This window comes from Pavona decussata, unplaced genomic scaffold, assembly GCF_977016875.1.
Source record: "Pavona decussata unplaced genomic scaffold, jaPavDecu1.1 SCAFFOLD_27, whole genome shotgun sequence".
NCBI classification, from domain to species: Eukaryota; Metazoa; Cnidaria; class Anthozoa; order Scleractinia; family Agariciidae; genus Pavona; species Pavona decussata.
Genome location: NW_028145450.1, coordinates 2277667 through 2298683, shown reverse-complemented (window position 1 = coordinate 2298683; position 21017 = coordinate 2277667). Strand labels below are relative to the sequence as shown.

General features: G+C 37.3%; 1 protein-coding gene across 1 annotated transcript in view; it reads right to left on the bottom strand.

Annotated features, from left to right (window-relative positions):
- LOC146485306 (uncharacterized) overlaps window positions 1-21017 on the bottom strand; it is a 128296-nt gene that overhangs the window by 80087 nt on the left and 27192 nt on the right. Inside the window, exons 4-5 of the mRNA XM_085103648.1 lie at window positions 11608-11730; window positions 11384-11506 (exon numbers count right to left, since the gene is read on the bottom strand). Of these exons, the coding sequence (XP_084959774.1) occupies window positions 11384-11506; window positions 11608-11730 (246 nt within the window). The remainder of the gene's footprint in view (window positions 1-11383; window positions 11507-11607; window positions 11731-21017) is intronic.

The window sequence follows — 21017 nt, the reverse complement described above, 5'->3', positions numbered from 1 at the left end:
GTCGGAAAATGAAGTCTTCAAGCGGATGAATGAATTTGCGTTTGTAAAAAGCATTATTGAATGAAGACAAACAAACAAACAAACATCAATTTGTCTTTCACAATATGCTATTGCAAAAGGAAGGGATAGCCTCCTAACTCAGCGTGATTTCCGTCCAGTTTCACATCTGACTAAAAATGACATGTTGTATTCAGGTTATTTCTAGCCAAAAGATACCTCGAGCGCCAGAACTTGTTCAACGAATAAGTCGCTTAATATTCTTGGTAGATTTTTTCGAAATTGCCATGAAAAATGACGACTCAACGCTTATTTTCCTTAAAAATACAAACATCCTTTAAAAAAAAATCAGGTTTATAAATTTGAATTTATCTTACCTTGGTTTTCTTGGTGATAATGTTGCCCTCGTTAAATCTTCTGTTTTTGAATGTGGTGTTTGCAGTGAGGCGTATTTTAGTTAAAAATTAATCAGTTTGTTTTCATTGTGTTCATATCCCCACTTTAGCAGACATCCCGCTAATGGTTTAATTTGTTATTTATAAATTTCTTTAATTTTTGTTTTTAGTATTTTAGCGACGTCCTGCTGAAAAATACAGACATTTCAAAGCGCAGCTTACGTAACTGAACCCTAACGTATCTAACTCAGGATTCTGGCATAACCGAGCTCTACTTTATCCAATTAAGGATGCTTATAATGCAGTTGTCACCTTATATTAGTCTTGTCATTAATGTAACAAAAGCTTTTTATGCGGCGTTCAGGTGATCGAATTATTTCTGTCTATGAATTTTGTCGGCAGTTTACCAGAAAGAACGACAAAATCATTAAGCTGAACCACGCGGTTTAATGAACCCCTACTTCACAAATTTACACGACTAGAAAACTATGGAAACTACCCAGTGTAATTAATACTTCCAAGTTACTAATGAAAATGCTAAGATGAATTTTTGAAAAATGAAACGAGAATTGTGGTTAACACCAGTTTTCTGTCATCCATTTCTGGTATAACGTTACTGATCTCACTATCGAGAGCAAGTTAAAGTAAACGTGCATATTTACATGGTATCAGGATTTGGCTGCAAAATACATATTAGTATTTTTGGGCTATTTGAGCGGGAAGACCGGAATTCACAATTTGCAACAATTTGGCAAAGGCGTTTTTACTTTACGAGCTAATTTTTTTTAATTTCATTAACAATTAGAAGGCATTGGAAAGTTTGTGTCACCACTAATTAAAATTATTCTTTAGTTGTTATGTCTAATATGAAGCGCTTTATCGTGCTATACTATTGGGTATCACAATGGAATTTTCAGCGCGGTTATATATCACAGGAAAATTGGTTTCTAGTTCGCTTCAATGTCTTCCAGCGAAAGAAAGGAAACATCTTGCTAAATTTCTTCGGTAAAGTAGCCGAAACGGCGAAAATCTCTCAAGCTAAGCCATTCACCCAGGAAAGAGGAGAAAATTTGGTTGTAAGCGATCTTGGCTCATATTATATGCAAGAAGGTTGCAGGAGTTCAAACGTTCAGTGGAAAACCCAACGACTATTGACAAAAAAGGCACTTCCAGTGCGAGCCGAACGAAACTATTCCCTTGCAGTCGATCGAGTTAACATAAGCTCAGGGAGCCAATCAGAATCCTTCTTTTCCACACAAACCAGTTTATCCATGTAACAATATCGTACAGTCAACTCCCTTTATTGCGGACACCCTCGGGTTCTTAATAGCGAGAGTCCGTAATAGCGGTAATTTATTTCAGTCAAACGTCTGTAATTTATTTTTGCCGGGATTTAGCTGCTGTCCGTATTATCGGGGTGTCCGTAATAGCGAGGTGTCCGCAAAACGAGAGTTGACTGTACTTAGCCTTGCATCAAATTTTACATGTAAGTGTTGTGAGACGTTACCAAGGCTGTTTAAATTTTGAATTTGGTCACTAAAATGTTTAATTTTGGTCTTGTAAGAGATCCCCGCCACTGCGGGAAACTAAAAAAAAAGCGTTTACGACACAAGCGAAAAAAAGTGCTTGTTAAAATAACTGGGTAAAGTGTAATTAACATGCAAGATTTGAAGCAGATCTATTTTTTGATAATTTTTTTTTATATTTTAAAAATCTTAGTATTTGAAAATTATTCAAAAAACAAATACATAAAATACCAATTAACATTTTAAAAAAAGACAATGCATACCTTACACTTTCTTCAATTCTTGTAAATTTGTAACAATCCTTTAATTTCTATTAGCTAGCGACTCCTTTTTGCGTCACTTGTTTGTTTTCTACTTATTTAACTTTTATTTTAGTCAATTTGTAAACGCCAAATTTAGTTAGTTTAGTATAGACATACCTACCCGCTTCGACTAGCTTCATTTAATTGCGGGTAGATATATAACCAGCTTGTAACTGTCTGTTTTAATAAAGTGTTGTTGTTGTTGTTGTTGAATGTTAGGGAGACAAAAACCTATTAAATGCTAAGAGTTCAGGTAATTTATTCCGATCATACCACTGCGGGTCCTACGATTCATCCGAGGTATATCGCGTCAAAGACCGAATAACTCGTCTATAATGTTTGACTGCCATGCGTTAAACAAAAGTAGGGAAAATAACATTTAAAAGTAATCGTAACCTGGTTGACGTCTGCACGCAGGCTAAGATCTAATTAAAGATCTTACCTGAACGTTATAGTTCACGTGAAAGGATTTTACAGCAAAAGTTTAGTTCGAAGAAATGGTTTTACATCAAGAGCCTAAAAGCTTAAACTTGGCAAGCAATGTGTTTTCCTTTTTGACGGTATTAGTACCTAATAATACGGCTTCTCCACTTGGCCCGAATACTTTCTTTCCGCGATTATCACCCGTTTTTTGTTATGTGTTTGTTTGTTTGTTTGCGCTTTTTTTTTTTTTTTTGCTTTGTTTTGTTTCATGTTTTGGCCGCGTTCCTTTACTTTATTGGCGTTCATTTTGGTGCAAGCAGGATGCTTTCTCTTGCTTGCGCCGACTTCAAACTTTTCTTTCGCGCTATTTTGATTTCGCTTGTTGCGGTTGACATAATGTGCTTAAGAAATGTGTTGATTTGCATAATCATAGCGGCAACACGCTCAAAGACCTCCTCTGAGTCTAAACGTGGAAATCAAGAGGAAGACGATATTCAAATGCCCGTTACACTGGTGAAAGCAACAAGAGTCATCGATGAAGACGTTTCTTACTGCGTATATGGATTTTGTCAATACTAGAACTAATAATCTTATCAAAGACTGTCTAAAGTGTCAAGTGAAGTTAGGAGTTCACCCAAGCCCAAGTTGAAGAGATACTTAGTACCGACCTTAGAGTACAAGAAACCAACACACATATCGAGGAGCTCGCAAACAAGTTAGAGGACGTCCAAAAAAGATCAAGGCGAAATAATTTCTTCTTTGAGGGAATCACGGAGGCACCAACGAAACGTGGTAGCAATTAGAAGATAAGATAGTTAATTGCCACAAGTATTCAGCTGCTACAATTCTTGATTGATAAAAAGGCTTCGATACTCTTGATCGCGCGATTCTATTATCAAAACTGGAAGCATACGACATTAGGAGGGCAGCCCATCAATGGTTAACTGACTATTTTCGTTTTAGAAAACAATTCGTCCAAATTAACGAGTCCAAATCTATCCGTCTCACACAGGTCCATAAGACCTCCTGGAGAAAAATTAGTGAGACATTTAAGTCCCTGACGAAAGGTATACTAAAGTCTAAAAATTTTGAGGCCTGGCCTCTAGGCCAGAATTCATACTCCGCAGGTAGTAATCACTGGAGAACTGATAGCTCAAATTAATCGCTTGTTTCACAGTTGTGAGGCACAAATGTGGATTGCAACGTTTCGACTGCTATACTGCTGGTCTTCATCAGGCGATGGTATTCTCTCAGTGTTCTCTGGATGCGTATCAATACAAATACTTCTCACTAACTTTGTTTGCTCGGTCCATACTGTAAGTTATAATTACGGACGAGTTTTTCGCGTTGATTAATGGCCTAATCGTGAAGTGCGCGGGCCATAAATCAACGGGAAAAAGTGAGAATCCGTAAGGTATTGTACGGACCGAGAAAACTAGGTTAGTATTTGTTATATTTCTGAGGTTAATCGGGTGCACGGTAAATGAAACTAGAGTGCCGTACAGTGAAATACGGACCGCAAAATTGACCAATTACACTACGCGTACTAACTGAGAGGTAAAATAAGTAGCATTATGGTTGATGGCAAGAGAGGATCATCATCTACTCTTGTTGATGGTGATTAGTGCAATGGACTCCAGTTGTACTGCGGCCAAATTCACGAGGCCCTCGAAAGTTAAGATGTATCATAAGTATTGCTTCTGAACAACAAACTATTCGTATTCCAACAATAGCTTATTATTGTTCAAAACAATACTTAGGATACATCTTAACTAAGGATGGCTTCCTGAATCTAACCATTGGATGTTAATGCAATATTGCTTTACATGTTTAATGTAAATATTACATGGCTCTCAGTAACCACAAAACATTTCATTAGACAGCACAAGCAAATTTATTAGCAATACAACACTACAAAAAAGAGAAGCTATAGTAGACTGAAAATACATAATAATTATGTAGCATTAATTGTCTGAATAATGAATTCAATTTTTCTCGTTAAAGATTATATGTAAGATAAGAAGTGACAGTCCTTTCTCAGCTTACAGCTATAAACACACCCAGCGAAATGTTCACGATCTAAACTGACAGTTATTCAGATTTATCAATTATTGGTCTTATTCTGGAAATAACTGCAAATATTGACTGTTTGTAAGCCACGTTTGTCAGCTGTCAATCAAGCCCCTATTCTCTGGGAGCGTGGGGAGTGCTCAACAAGGCTTTATACAGGGAGGCTCTACTCTTAGTTAATAAGACATTTTGGACAAAATAGGGAACCTTTTACATACCTACAGTAGAAACACTGCGTCCCTTTTCCATGGGTCTGTTCGAGATATTTTGAAATTCCACTTAAATATCTTAATTTTTAAGGTTTCCTAACCCTTTTCTATACTTCAGCTCATGAACTTCCTACCATTTTTAGACACCTTCGGTCTGAAAAAAAGATACCATTTCGGTGGGAGCCTTCCCATATAGTCCATCATAATCATAATCATAATCATCAATCATAATCATTTTCTTTAAAATAAGTAATACAGTGGAACCTCGATTTAACGAAGTCGCTAAGGACCGGCCAAATTTGTTCGTTAAATGGAGTGTTCGTTATATCGAAAACCTCGATAACTTAAGGGGAAACGACCAAAATGTTCGTTATATCTAGGTCATAGTTAATAATTGATTTGCAAAACAGGTGACTTCTCTCACGCAATTCAATGTAATTTTCGTCACCCAGAAGTGCTACGTTTTGAGATGCAATGGTGGCTTTCAGTAGCAATTATTTTCACTTTTGAGCAGACGCGCAGCTTTTGTTTACAAAGAAACGACAGTTTCAGAGTAGCGATTTAAAAGTGTTGACATTGTAATTCTTTACATCGAGGTAGATTTTACGTTTGGGATTCCGGATTATGTTCGTTATATCGAAGAATTCGTCATAACGAGGCTCGTTGTATCGAGGTTCTATTCCATACATTTTACTGTAACTTTGGCCGGGACATAGAATATCATTCGTTATATCGAGGACTTCGTTAAATAGAGGTTCGTTAAATCGAGGTTCCACTGTATGTTAGTCAAGAAATAGTTCTTTCCCATTAGTAATGTAAAACAAGAAGTTCGCCTTCCGTTAATAACTGATTTACATATCTATTGAAATAAACTTGAGCGGGGATCTTTAAGAAGCTCAACAGAGCTTGCTGGATCTCCTGCCTTTTGATGTAACAGCTTATTTAAAAAAAAAAATGGTAAATAAAGGCACTTCTTACTGGGAAAAAATAATGACAACAGCCGAGGTCAAAGAGACTCTTTATGGAACAATCAATGAAACGAAACTCATTCTACAATTACATTTTACTACACTATATAAATTTTAATCGTTGTGGTAATCAATCAAAAAACCACGCAGGTCTACAATACACTATGCATATGTTTCATACATACTAGTCGCCTTCCCATAACTTATAGTCCTATATACTCTAACCTAGCTAGATAACGCAATCAGTATGCTAAACGTCAAAGTATAAAAATTGCTCATCTTTAGACCAGACTGTTTTTGGATTATTAATGCTTATTTTAGCTTTTATTTTTTATCTTTTTCTCTGGTTGTTTTGTGTTTGATTTTTTAGGGGAATCACATTTGAAACCAAAACTAACCACAGATGAACGAACAACAAAAATTTACACTCTCTGGTAGGATTCACCGGTCTATAAACATTTCTGTCACGTTCCTAAAGTACCTAAAACCAGTTTAAAATTGTTTAAATTTTGAAATCTGCGCAAACTAAAACATCGAGTTAAGTAGAACATAGTTAATGAAAGGAAATGGTTATGAAGCCTGTGAAATTTCTTTGTTATATGTTTTTGCGAGCATTTTTGGCCTTGACATTGCACAGACGACAATATATTTTGAAATGTGTTGGAGCAACAGACCAATAGAAACGTTCGTGTTAGGATATTCAACTGTAGTGTGAACATTCAAAAAAAGGATTGTGCAATGTCGTGGCCCTTCCAGCATAAATTGCAGCACCATTGTTTTCATGACAAAGTTTCATAACCAGTCCCTCGATTTACTATGACTAAAATTACTTAATTGTAGTAGAGTTGGTATGGAGTATATTACAAAGATGAAAAGGAAGTAATACACATAAATGGGAGTTAGCGATTGATCACCAACTGAAGAACTCTTATATTGGAATAGTTTCTGTCCCACTCATCGGCGGATCTACAACTTCAAGGAAGTGGGGGCCCCGATCACGTACGCTAAGTGAAGCGAAATGACTCAGCGCATCGACTCTACGGGCCTAGGATTTGGTTTAAAAAAAGGGGTGCTCCCCTCGTCTAGATCCTCCGCTACGACTACAACAAACTCGAAAAGATTTAATCCAACCTTTGCCTAGACGACGTTTAAACGCTCGGGATACCTATAGGAGGATCTTTGCTGGAGTTGTTGTTGTCATTTTTGTCGCATTAGCAGATATGAGCAAATGTACACCATAAATTCAAAAAGCTGCGTGATACATCACACTCGGTAATCAGGGTGAATATCGGTGTGATAATTATATATGTTGAATAATCTCGGACAAATTAGCTTTAAAAACGCTGTGAAAATTACAAAGAATAAGGGCTGGGTGGTAAGAGTTGCCAACTTTAAGAGTTCATTTCTTAATAGCCTGTTCCAGGCTCCTAGAGAGACGCGCGAAGGAGAGGGCGAGGGGACGAAAACGACGGGGGTGGGGGAGAGGAAAAGAGGGAAAGAAGAGGAGCCTGTAATCATTTCCTTAAACACCTCATGCCGCCCACTTTTTCCAAAATGTGTCAACATGTCAAAATGTCAAACTTTTCATTGTCCGGGTTTCGATTACTCACGCGAGTTCTCGAGTCCTTACATCGCTTCGATGTCGCGGACACCGAAAGGTTCTCCGGGTTTGAGATTTCAACCCTCAAAATCATGTAGATTTTGCCAAAAAAATTTGACGTGTCTTGGAACGAAAGTTCCCCGGGTGTACTTGTTCAACGCCGTTCGAAATAAGGAACTTATTAACGCGACGTTATCGAGCGAGGAGACTCTAGTGTTGGCAGATGTTGTGCCTTCGCTTGGTTGTATCTTTGCAAGCTTTTAAGAAACGAAGGGCTTTCCAGCGTCAGCTGCCTCATTTCTGCGAGGATCCTGGCCAGAATTTATGGCACGTTTAAATATGTTTAAATGCGGTTGACAGACCTGCATGACTCCCACTGTGTATGCGTTGTTTTGATAAAAGCTTTTACAATGCAAGCATGTCTTAAAGCGATTTTCCTTTTGTATAAGAGCTTCTTCCCTTTTGATCAAAACGTGATGCGACCGCTCTGCTTAATGGTGTTTATCTTGATCGTGAGGGGGAATTCTCATATATACTGAATGGAGAGTTTCTCACTGATCATTCTGAGCCGTTAGGATTAGATTTTGATATGCCATTGTGTTTGCTAGCTCTGTGGCATTTGTTAAAGTTTAGCGGCTAGGATTAACAGCAAGATTTCAGGTAGCGCTAAATAAATTTTATCTGTGAAGAAACAGGATCCGTGGATTTCTTTACTCGTGAATTCATGCTTATGCTATTGCATATCACTGCGGGAAGATTGAAACTGCCGCAGGATGTTTGTTTATCACGGATATGAGTGTCTAACAGATCCTCGTCTTTCAAAGCTTATCATTGCTGTCTCTTGCTTTCGAGAGCTATAGCATTTGTTATACATTCGTCGCCAATTCCTATTGCTGCGGCCGAGAACCCTAGTTGTTTTAACTGCTCGACCTGATCTCTCATCACTGAAACCAACGGAAAAACCACTATAATGGTTGACAACGGCTTGACTTCACTTGAGCACAAAGCACTCGAGACTCGAGGAAACAGTTGAAATATCAAGCTCTTCCCGAAACCGGTGGGTAGAATGGCGAAAACGTCTTTCCCACGAGCTAGATTGAGAAGGCACGCTTTTTGCTCCTTCCTGAGTATTTTAACTTGCGGAAAATCTCGAAGACAATTCTCTAATACTGCATTAAACTCAGTCTCATCAAAACCACGCGCGTGTGACACACTCGCCATTTTGACTCTTAGATTCTTTCGCGATATCTTTTGAGTGATGTCTGAACTGTCAAAACTGACCAATCAGAGGGTATACCAGGAGCTGGTATACCGGCATGAGGTGTTTAAGAGAATGATTACAGGCTCCTCTTCTTTCCCTCTTTTTCTCTCCCCAGCCCCCCTCGTTTTCGTCTCCTCGCCCTCTCCTTCGCGCTTCTCTCTAGGAGCCTGGAACAGGCTAATTTCTTAAAAAAAAAAACCTGTTTAAGATATCATTCCAAGTTTCAGCGAGTTTCAGTTTTCCGAGCTCTATCAATCTGTAGAGTGCATTTATTTATAGCTTAACGTTTTTTTGTTTATGTTAATACATGCTAACGAGACTAAACATGAAAACAAAGGTCCTCCTACATGCAGGTTTTTTCTAAAGATTAGCTAAAGTAACAAACAGTACGGCTGTTACATTCTAGTTATCTTTATTTAATTTCAGTAATCTATTTTATCTGAGACACTACGTAAGTAGAGTTTAGATCAACTCAGCTGTATTTCACCTTACTGTCTTTAATCGTTACTCTTTAAAATAACCAGGATTAAGATGAAGTGCAGATTTGCAAAGTTCAATATTTATATTTTCTGCTAATCTGCAGGACAGACCATTTTGAAAAGTGTCGTTGGACTGTCGTGTGAAGGTTCACCAAATAACCTTAACCTAACCCAGTCTCCTTATGGTATCAATGAAAACGTTAACCGATACTGCATACAAGAACAATATATGACGTATTCGTGATTTGATGCAAATCATAGAGCTCCAGCCCTATTTTGAAGCACACATCTTTCAAGAAACAGAAATCTAGACCAAAGCTGTTTATAGATATGTTATTATTTTATTGTCGGAATCAACAATCGAACTTCGTGATACATTCTGTTAACCCTATCTAGACTGGGCGGGGGGAAGTCCCTCCATAACTTCGTAGGCATTGAAGCTATAATAAGGAGACAGAGGGTAGATAGTGTATCCACAACATGTTTACTTTGAGGCCCGCAACGAAAATAAAATGACATTAAACGACGGGGTAATTACGTCTAAATTTCAAAATGGTGCCCATCTTGGATCTACCATCATGGATTTTTTTGATTTTCCAACAACATCATTAAACCACAAAAATTGACAAAAAGAAGTCAAAATGAAAAAGAAACACGAAAATAATTATAACAACATGAAATTTAGTGTAAGAAAGTTAGTTTTTTTAAATTAAAACAGGAGTGTTTCAATTTCAGAAAAACCTGCATGTCAATAGTAATGTCAAAATCAGTGACCACTGTCCTACCAAACCTCATTGTTTCCAGCTAAATTGAACTTTTGATTCGTTTTCCCAAATATTGAAAAAAAAAAAACTTATCAAAACATTCAAAGTGGGCCCTGGCAGAATTATCCGCCGACCCCCCGGCAATCTGGATATGGTTAAGGAAAACGATAATGTATATGTGTTTCTTTGGTACTTTAATTGAAAGTTAGTATATTCCTTTTATTCTTTATGTAGGATCACTGAAGAAAAATAGCAACTGTTTAATCAGTACCACAGTAGCGAAAATCGCACTGGCCGTTATTTGGTGTACTATGAAAGTGGTACACGTAAAAAGAGCCACAGTTCTTTACTTTGATATTGATTGAAAAATAACAGCAATTCTTCACCCAGTGAAAACATACCTTCCTGGTTGCCTCGCCTGAAGCCACAGTGGGATGCCCACCATGCAACCAACCGGGTACATTGGTGTTACAGCGGTACTTAGGTGGGCATGAGGTGGGCATTCGTGTCCCCGCAGCTCCTTGGAAACGGAACCACCCAGGGCCAATACGTTTGTCACAACCAAAGTTTAAATTATTGGAAGAATTCACATTTCTGTAAGCACCGGTCAGATTTTGATAATTTTGACATGCTGAGGAACGAAACAAAACATACATTAAGTTACATGACAACACGAGGAATAAACAAATACCTCTCTTATTCCAACAAAAGTATTAATTATAAGAACAGTGACATCCACATCACCAGTCAGAATTAAAATCAAAATCTTTCAAACAAAAATTGGAGGTTCGACGTAGCCAGCATGAATGGCGTTTATTTAGCCGAGAGCAGAGCGCCAGTAGATGTCAATCATCGCTAATTTATTAAACCCAAGATTTTCGGGTATTTGTTGGACACGTGACCAGCCAATGCCAGGGTCTTTCTCGACCCCTCCTAAGCTACAAGAGAAAAGCCCTGAGAACAGGGTCGGTCATGGACCTACTAGGAGGAAAAATATTTGTATTTAGTATCCGGTCTTCATATTCATTTTCATAAACAGTTTCAGAATTCGTAAACTGTTTAAAGTACCATTGCTTGTTAAAGCGCAGCTTTTCTTTCCATCTCCGACAAATCCAGGGTTACAAGAACAGTTGTATGATCCAACAGTGTTTGTACAGGAAGCAAGGCTTGGTAGGCAGTTATGAGATCCTTGGGTGCATTCATCGATATCTGATGAAAATTACAATACAAAATTTTGACTTTTTTCCCCTCAACTGCCAGAACATATGATCATTTCCAATACACGTTGTCTACAAATCAGTGGTATAAATGTTCTGACGTTTTACACTTTTGTACATCAATATCATTGATAATATGCATCATATTGATTGTTTTTTATGTTCTTCTTACCTTGGCAAGTTTTTCCATCACCAGTGAACCCTGAGTCGCACATGCAGTTAAAAGAGCCGTGGTTGTTCTGACATTTGGCATTGACGTCACAGACCGGAGAAGAAGCGGTGCACTCGTCAACGTCTGACAAAAATCCAACGTCAAAACAACATCACATTTCTTAAAACGTCTCATGTAATCGCGGTTACATTAGAATTGGCAATAGCTTTCCATTTTGGTCTTACCTGTGCACGTTTTTCCATCACCAGTTAATCCTGAATTGCACTTGCAATTATAAGAGCCCTGGTTGTTCTGACATTTGGCATTTACGTCACAGACCGGAGAGGAAGCGGTGCACTCGTCAGCATCTGAAGAAATAATCCAACAACAATTTTCTAAACTTCTGATATACTGAATAATCGCGGTTTTGTTTAGTTGAAGGTAGTTGAAGTTAGTTGAGGAAGCGATGCCAGCTTCCCCTCAACTTGTTCCAATTCGATTTTCCCCATCTCCCAAATTCGATTTTCCCCATCTCCCGTTTAACTGTAATATTCATAGAAAGAGAATACCACCAGTCTGATCATTAAAAGCTTAACACACCTCTAAGGTATGGTCCCATGAATTAAACTTAAGGAGAGCTCAGAGTTTGAATAGAGAAAAAAGAAACGGAAACCCCAGAGAAACCTTGAAAGCAAAGACAAGAACAGCTGTATTGTATTTAGGTCAAGAATATAAATATACCATTCCTGATACGTCACGAAATAACAGCAAAATAACAATATATTCATAACGAACCCTGACAGCCTGTCATTAGTGACTTAGGTAAAGCAACCCAAAAATCATCCAGCTGGAACCGTATCTTGTTGTAAGGGATGTCAACCCAGCTTAAAAAGAGATTAACCTTACCCCCTACGCCAAGATAATCTACACTCTTCCCCAGAGTAATTCCCACTTTCAAACTCTGTCAAACGGATCTAGTTACATAACCGGCTTTCAGAATCAAACTCACCTTCTGTCTTCATATCGCAGTAAGCTAGTACGGGTATGCCTGGTATTATGGTAGACAGCCAATATTTGCCACTGACCACTTGACCTTCTTCGCTCGCTTTTATTTCTTTGCATGTCTCTGCGGACAGCTCTGCGACTGAACCAAGGGGAACTGAAAAGCAAAATCAGAATTTATTTATGCATTGTTTGTTGGCTCTACAGTAATTTGGCTGTTTCTTATAGCAGTAATTTACCTCTGTGAATATCTCGTCTGAAATAATATCTGTCTGGGTCAGGAATGAAATCCTCCGGTCTGGCTTCCTTCGTCCGATCACTAAACTCACACATGTGGAGAGACATCACAAAGTTGAAACTTTGGCATCGATCATCTGTACGACAGACTAACAGGCAGTGAAGACCTAGATCGGCCATCATCGTCTTATAGATGTGTCGCTGCAACATCCATCCAAAGATGGACAGCTCAAATCCAGTGGCTGGGCATTGCTGAGTCACTGCTCTGTAAAGCATTTGACTTAAGACAAAGAAAACTGAGATACGGAACAGCAGTCTCATGACCCTATCTAGAAAAGTAATATTAAGAATTACTGTCTCCTTTAGCATCTGACGCAACCGATACACAATAGTAATGCAAGTTATTTTAACGTGACAAAACATCTCTACAGAAGGATGCAGTATTTAACAAACAAACAACAAAAAGACAAAAGGCAAATGAATTAAAACAAGTTCACATGTGTATTTTTTTTTACACTCTGAGAGGCTTCAAGTTAGATAAGCAAGATCTAGGTCCAGATATATTCAGTTTGCAAGGCCTGGAAATTTCAAAAATGGTTTCATAGGACTTAAATAATTCGTCGTTAAATCTTCACATAAACAGTTTGCACCATCTAATCCCCAATTGAAAATGGCATATTCGAATGGCGAGACTCATTGAAAATTTAAAAAATATTTAATTATTGGTTCTATTTTCCTTGTTCGACTGTTTTTGTGAGAGCCGCTACAAGCAAGTTCAAAACTTTTGTATTTTAGCAGAGTTGTGCGCGAGTTATGAAAATAAAAATATTCTGCCTTTTGTCACTTTTACTTGTAAACTTAGAGGTTTTTTCCCGATGAAATTAAACAAAGGTTAGTTTAATAAAGGATTAGTTATGATAGCACGAAGGCGCATTTGGAGTTTAAGGAGTGCCTTTAATTACTGTAAAAGTTGAAGAGAAGTTATTGGAGGTCCAAATTTTATGAATTTTGGGCAAAATGGTGAAATTAAAAGCGTGCTGGTGTGGGTAATTGCTGATGAGTGAGCTATTTAAAAAAGCAAATCATATTTACGAACCAACTAAGAAAGAAAAACAAGTCAGTAAAATGGAAAATGAATGCTCAGAAATAAAGACAAAATGGAGCTGGTTTAAAAAGTGCCAATTTTCTTACCAATTTCTTTGGATTTTTCAGTATAGGGCATGTAAGTCTGACTAGGAAGCCAAGAAGACGTACTGTGGCTGTTTACTTGGATATTAAAATGCCGTGTATTTTTGGCCATCATCATCATGTTTGCATATAGCGACCAAATTCGAAAGCGTTACACAAACACAATAAATATGCGTTATTGACCAAGCGTGAGGTCAAGATGGCTGGATATTGGCCAAGTTCTTTTTTTGCGTTTTTATGGACCGAGACGAAGTCGAGGTCCATAAAAACGCAAAGAACGAGGCCAATATCCAGCCATCTTGACCGAACAAGCTTGGTCAATAAAGGATTTATTATATGGCTTTACCTTCAAGTTAAAACTACAACAACAAAACAAAATCGGACATAAAACTACTCTGCTCGGAAAGAAATTTTTCATAGCCGACAGGTGCAAGATTTCTTTTCATTGCATTATTGGATTAGTATGTAATCGTGAAGAACAAAGAATCCTAAATTATCTTAGGGCTCTAACTTCATTATGGCTTAAAGGGAGTATACAATTATTAAGAACGAAAACTTTAGATTTTCGCAAGAGCGGGAAGATTTGAATAGAATCCGGCAAACTCGCCATTTTCAGCTAGCAGCCGATCGCGCGGTGGCGTAAATAATAAACATTTTTAGACAGTTTTCGGCTTCTAATCATTAATTCTTGAATGAAACAATAGATTTTGAGATTATATGCAAAGATAAGCCGAAAAATAGAGCGGGTAAATCAAAAAACTGGGCAAAACTTTGATAAGATTTTGTTCTTTACAACAAGCAAGACGCGGCTAAATTAAAAACGTGAGCTTCTTCGGCGAACTTGAGAAAAACACTTTTAATGAACTGCTCTAAACACTTAACGCAACTTCCACTACGCTATGATTTAAATACAGTCATTGCAGACCTAGAGAACTTATCAACTTGGCACTCGACTTGAGACAATACGTTTTACAAAATCAACTCTATCTAAAATACTACACGCAGAGCAACTCACCGATTCAACTCACATTCATTGTAGCTGAAACAAAATTTTCACTACACCAGGACGATTCCATTCTCTTTCCTTTCCTTAAGATAAATGTTGAGAGTTTACCGAGCTTTTTAGTGAGCGTTTTCCCCCAAAACAACATGAAAATCGAAGAAAAGATTGCCTTGTTGTTGGGATTAAACTATCGATGCCAAGCGGACGGGCAACGGGTTATCCCGAGCGGGCAAGATAGCTCCATCTTGCCCGCTCGGGTAGCCAATTACAGTGCAGGATTTGACTCATCTTGCCCGCTCACGGAGCCAGCCACATATTAAAATGTCTTATTGGAGGAGAGGATGTTGATGGGTAATTAATATCGCCTCATTATATTCCTAGCACGTCCTCGGGGAATAAAGTCACGAATTGTAGTTCATCCTGCAGTTTGTCTTTAATAAGTATTTCCTGTTCTTAGCTAAGGTACTGACTTGCTTTAGGCACTTTACCTAGTTAACCAGGTTTCCTTTGCTCCCGTGTGAAAAAATAAAAAAACCTGGATACGTTGCATAAGTTTTTAATCTATTCAAAAGCTCCACTAATCGTTTGTATTCAGACAAGGAAGGTCCAAGCTACTTCTCCTAGTACACATCGGTGGCTGTTCTGTGTTTTTTAACCTCGTATGTTCATCAGATAATATACCAGTGGATGTATTGGGAATAAGTTGCAGTCTCTATTAGACCTCCAATTTTAAGCTCCGAAATTATTTTGCGTTACCAACAGCCAAACTGTTTTGTCCGTTGTTCTTATAGCGTCATGTAATTAATTATTAAAAAGGCTCTTATTTTTGTCTTGCTTTCCTTTAAGTTCCCTTGAATAAAAGAAAATTTGTCTGAGATCATAGTTTCCTTAATTTGGTTTGTCCTTTTTTTTCTCTCTCAATCTTTCTACTTACCCCAATTAGGTTAAACCTGGTTCTAATTCAACAGTAACATCTGGTGCTTACGATTGCTTCACCTTCTAACAGGATAAGTGGAGCTTAATTATAATGGTTCAAATTTCATTTCAAACATCGCATAAAATTTAACCACGGGTGGACTGTTTTCATGACATATTTCAAGTACCAGTTGTTTAAAATTCGTGACTTTTTCGGTGTAAATTATAATTTTTAGCGACTTAATTTTTCTTCTTGGATCAAAGGAAAGGAAGTCTTCACACCTTTTTTTATATATCTTTTCTAATAACTTCCTCGACGAAGTTAAAGATAACCCTGAGTGAATTTGTCAGTTTTTGTCCATTATTAAGTAAATTGGCTTTATTTTTTAGCCATTTTCTTTTGGTCTTTCAGATAGGCTTCGCCGTCTTCTTATTTGGCTATCCTCACTCCCCTAAAACGTTCTCTTCTAAGGAGCAAAAGTGGTATATTTTTTTCTGCCCTGTTCATGCAAAAAAAATGCCGGTTTCTCTGTCGTATTACTTTTCTAAATGACACGTTATATTTGCAACGGTGTCAACGGAAAATAAACAATAATTTCCCCCTCCCACGTCCCATCAGAAAGATATATATTTTTCCACTTACACGACAATATGATTTTTCAGTATAGGGCATGTAAGTCTTACACGGAAAAGGAGGCTGAGAAGACGTCCTATGGTTGTTTACTCCTTGGATATTAAAATGCGGTGTGGTTTTGGTCATCATCGTCATGTTTGCATATAGTGACAGAATTCAAATGGCGTAAAACAAACACAATTATAAGGGCTGACGTCAAATTGTCGAATATAAACCGCAATTTTTTCACAGAAACCTAATTGACTTCTTTAATCTAATTATATCTGTTTGGTAAAATGTTTCGCGAAAGATGGAGACATGAATGTGACTTTCTTTTGCAACTCTTAGTTAAACTGAATGTTTAGTTCCTTGTTTATCACATTTGATAAAGAAGATACGCCCTAAATGAGAATAAAATGTCTTGTTGGAGGAGTGAATGTCGAAGGGTAATTAATATCGCCTCATTATATTCCTAGCACGTCGTCGGGGTATAAAGTCACGAATTGTAGTTGATCCTGTTTGTCTTTAACAAGTATTTCCTGTTCTTAGCTAAGGTACTAATTTGCTTTAGGCACTTTACCTAGTTAACCGGGTTTCGTTTGCTCCCGTGTGAAAAAAAACCCGGCTGCGTTAGATAAGTTTTTAATCCATTCAAAAGCTCCACTTATCGTTTGTATTCAGACAAGGAAGGTCCCATCTACCTCTCCTAGTACACATCGGTTGCTGTTCTGTGTTTCTTAACCTCATATTTTTTATCAGATAATATACCAGTGGATGTATTGAGAATAAGTTGCAGTCTCTTTTATACCTCCAATTTTAAGATCCGAAATTATTTTGCCCTACCAACAGCCAGCATGTTTTCAGTCTGTTGTTCCGGCTTTTATTTGCGCCTTGCTTTTCTTTTAGGTTCCTCAGTTTGAGTAAAAGGAGAATTTGTCTGAGATCATTGTTTCCTTTGTTTTGTTGTTCTTTTTCTCTCTCTCTTAAGCTTTCTTTTTACCCCAAATTAGGTTAAACCTGGTTCTAATTCGACAGCAAAATCTGACTTTACGATTGCTTCCACCTTCTAAAAGGAAAAATGGAGCTTAATGGCTAAAATTTCATTTCAGGCATCGCACAAAATTTAATCACGGATGGCCTATGTTCCTGACGTATTTTGAAGAGGAATTGTTTAAAACTCATGTTTTTCTCGGTGTAAACTCTACTTTTTAGGGGCTCAATTTTTTTCCTTGGATCGAGGGAAGGGAAGGCTACATACCTCTTTTTTTTATTTTTTTCTAATAACTTTCTCGACGAAGTTCGAGATAATTAGTATTTTCATTAAAATGTTTGTCTTAACCCTGAGTGAATTTGCTTAGTCAATTTTAACAATTATTAAGACACGCGTTCGTGATGTATCATTTTCTTCATTGCTTCATTTAAAACTTAAAATCCGCAAACTTTTAATTTTTAAAATTTGGATAGAAATTGTGGTAAATTTTTTTCATGATGTTCAGTTCATCCTACATCTTTAAAGGATGACAAAAAAATATACACTGTGTGAGCTTAAAGGTATCCTATTTCTTGCTTGTATTTTTTTTTGTGAGAATAAAATGAGGGACAGTCTTATTTCTGAAAAGCGTTCGACTAACAGGCAATCAAGACCTAGATTGGCGTCTTGTAGATGTGTCGTTGTAACATCCATCCAAAGATGGACTACTCCGATTTAAAGGCAGGGCATTGCTGTGTGTCTGCTCGGTAAAGCATTTGAATGAAGATATGGAGATATGGAACAGTAGTATGAATTCCATACTTAAAATAGTTATAGTAAGAAATACTGGCATATACCCAGTATCTGATACGAAACGATATTCAACAGTCGTCCAAGATAGTTTCACGTAATGTGACATCAGTAAAGATTTAAGTCCACAGAAGGATGCAATATTTAGTAAACAAACAGCTACGTATTTTCTGAAACTAACGCACCTTAAAATTTCTAAGTTTCTAATGAAATATATAGTCAGCGTTAGTTTTTAAGCGGAAATTTATGATTTTATAATTTAAAACGTTGATATGTGTCTTCTTTTTACAATTAGAGGCTTCGAGTTAGATAAGGAAGATCTTGGTCCCAATATCTCCAGTTTGTCTATAACCTGAATATTGAGAAATTGTTTTCGATGAGTTCGCCGTTTTCGTGAGAACCGAAACAAAAAAGATCAACGTCTTTGTTTCTCCGAAATGTGGTGAGCGAGTAATAAAATTTAAAAAATTCTGCCTTTTGTCATTTGTAACTTGTAAACGTAGAGTTTTGCTTTGACGAAGGAATTAAACAAAGGTTGGTTTAAAGGATTGAGATCGATTAGATGAAAGCACATTGGGAGATTAAAGAGTATTGAGTTTTAATTAAAAGCTAACGGGACTTTACTGAATTGTGGGCAAAATAGTGAGATTGAAAGCTCGCTGGGTTAAGATAATTGCGGTTGTAAAAGATGTTTAAAAAGCAAGTCACCTTTACGTACCAACTAGAAACAAAATAATAATTCAGTAAGACAACTCAACCTAACACTCAGAAATAAAAACAGCTGTTTAAGCGAAAAAAAAAAAAGTGGCAATTTTCTTACCAGTTGCTTGGGATTTTTCAGATTTTTCAAGAAGACGTCCTGTGGTGGTTTACCTGAATATTAAGACGCGGTGTACGTGATAAACGGATGGCCTCATTTTTTGGCACATCATCCTCATGTTTGTTTATAGTGACAGAATCTAATTGCTAAATACAAACAGAATTATAGCGACTAACGTCAAATTGTCCAAAATAAACCGCAATTTTTTCCGAGAGCGAAAAATGAAAACATGAATGTGAGTTTCTTTTTCAACTCTTAATCGCAAAATCACGTCTTCAAGTTCAATTTTAGTTTCTTATTTGTTGACTCCCCAAATATGCAATCTAAAACGCCTCGTTATAAAGTCAAATCGCCTCTCTCTTGTTTTTTTTTTTTTACCTCATATATTGTTTTCAATCAGAAAGTATTCTTAACTACTGTATGATTGGGCATAACTTGCGGCTAACTTGCGGTATTTTAAGTACCACAAGTCTTAAAAGCTGTTCCCAACATTTACCCATTAGCCAGCATGTTTTGTCCTTTGTTTATATAGTGTCAATTAATTATTAAAACGGCTTTAATTTGCGCATCGCTTCCCTTTAAGTTCCTTTTCAGTGAATGAAAATTCATCTCATATCCTGGTTTTTTTTTTTTCTTCTTTTCCGCAAAATCTCTGTTTACCCCAAAATTAGGTTAAACCTGGTTGTAATTCAACAGCAAATTCTCGCGTTTACGATTGCTTCCAATTTTCCTAAAGAATAAATGGAACTTACAATATACAATACAATAATATCTCGTCATATTGCTCAAATAGGCGCAAATGTCATATCAGTTATTGACAATCTCGGGTGGCCTTTTTCCTGTCATAATTGGTGAAGGAATATGTTTAAGTCTAAATTTTCAAGGGCTTAAGGTTTTACTTAAACTGATGTACCTGAAATCGAGTTTTTAATAAGTAAAGTTTACGTAAAAACGTTAAAACGTCTTACCCTTAAGTGAATATATCAGTTACTTAGAGACACTTTCAAGTATTATTTTTACCAATGCTTCACTTGAAAATTAAAATTCACAAAATTTTAATTTTGCAATTAAAAACAAAGTTGTAAATTTTTAATGATGTTAAGTTCATCTGACATCGTTGAAGGATGGCGAAAAGCTATGCACTTTGTGAGTTTACGCGTAGAAGTAATATTATATACCAAGAAGTAAACAAGCAATAATATAGAAATTAAAAATTATCGTATTTCTCAATTGTCCGTTGTTGCGAAAATTGCAAGGGGAAAAGTTTTCGCTCTGAGAAGAGTTCGATTTAAAATACCGAGAAAGAAGCCGACGAGAAATAATTTCCCTACGTCCTTAAGTTGCTACTCCTCTTAATCGAGCTATTAAACGAGCTGACCCACGCAACGTAACTGATCAATTCCCTCGCAAACGACTCTCTGACAAAGTATCCCTCTCTTATTTAGACTCCGAATAGGCCCTCATGTTTTGGAAAAGTTGGGAAAACAGGATCCGGAGTGCCAGGAGCAAAACTTTTCAAAGGAAAAGAACCAATATTAAACTCAGCGCACTTGTGACGCCGCGTCCGGAAATCGAACCCTCTGGGCCAAAATTCATACACCGCAGATAGTAAACATCGTTGAGCTAATAGTTCAAATTAATCGTTTGTTTTACGATTGTACAGCCTGCAAAAGAAGCATCATTTTTTAGCCTTTTTTTTCAGGCGAGCAGGGGGAAGCACGCAACAAGCGCGCAGAGCGAGTCACGCACGACGGAAAGGGGTGCCCCTCCCGTTGTGCGTGACTAGGGCTCCGTGCTCGACGCGCACCTCCCTCCACTCGCCTGCAAATTACACACACAACAAAAAATCGCGTTTATTCTGTGGTATAGGTGTGGATTGCGACATTTCGACCGCTATACTTCTGGTCTTCATCAAGCGATGGTGTCCGCTGGATGTGCATCAATATAAGTAGCATTATGGTTTATGGTGATTGGTGCAATGGACACCAGTTGTACTTCGGCCAGATTCACGAAGCCCTCGTAAGTTAAGATGTATCCTAGGTATTCCTTCTTAGCAATATAGTGTTCGTATTCCAACAATAGCTTAATTATACACTG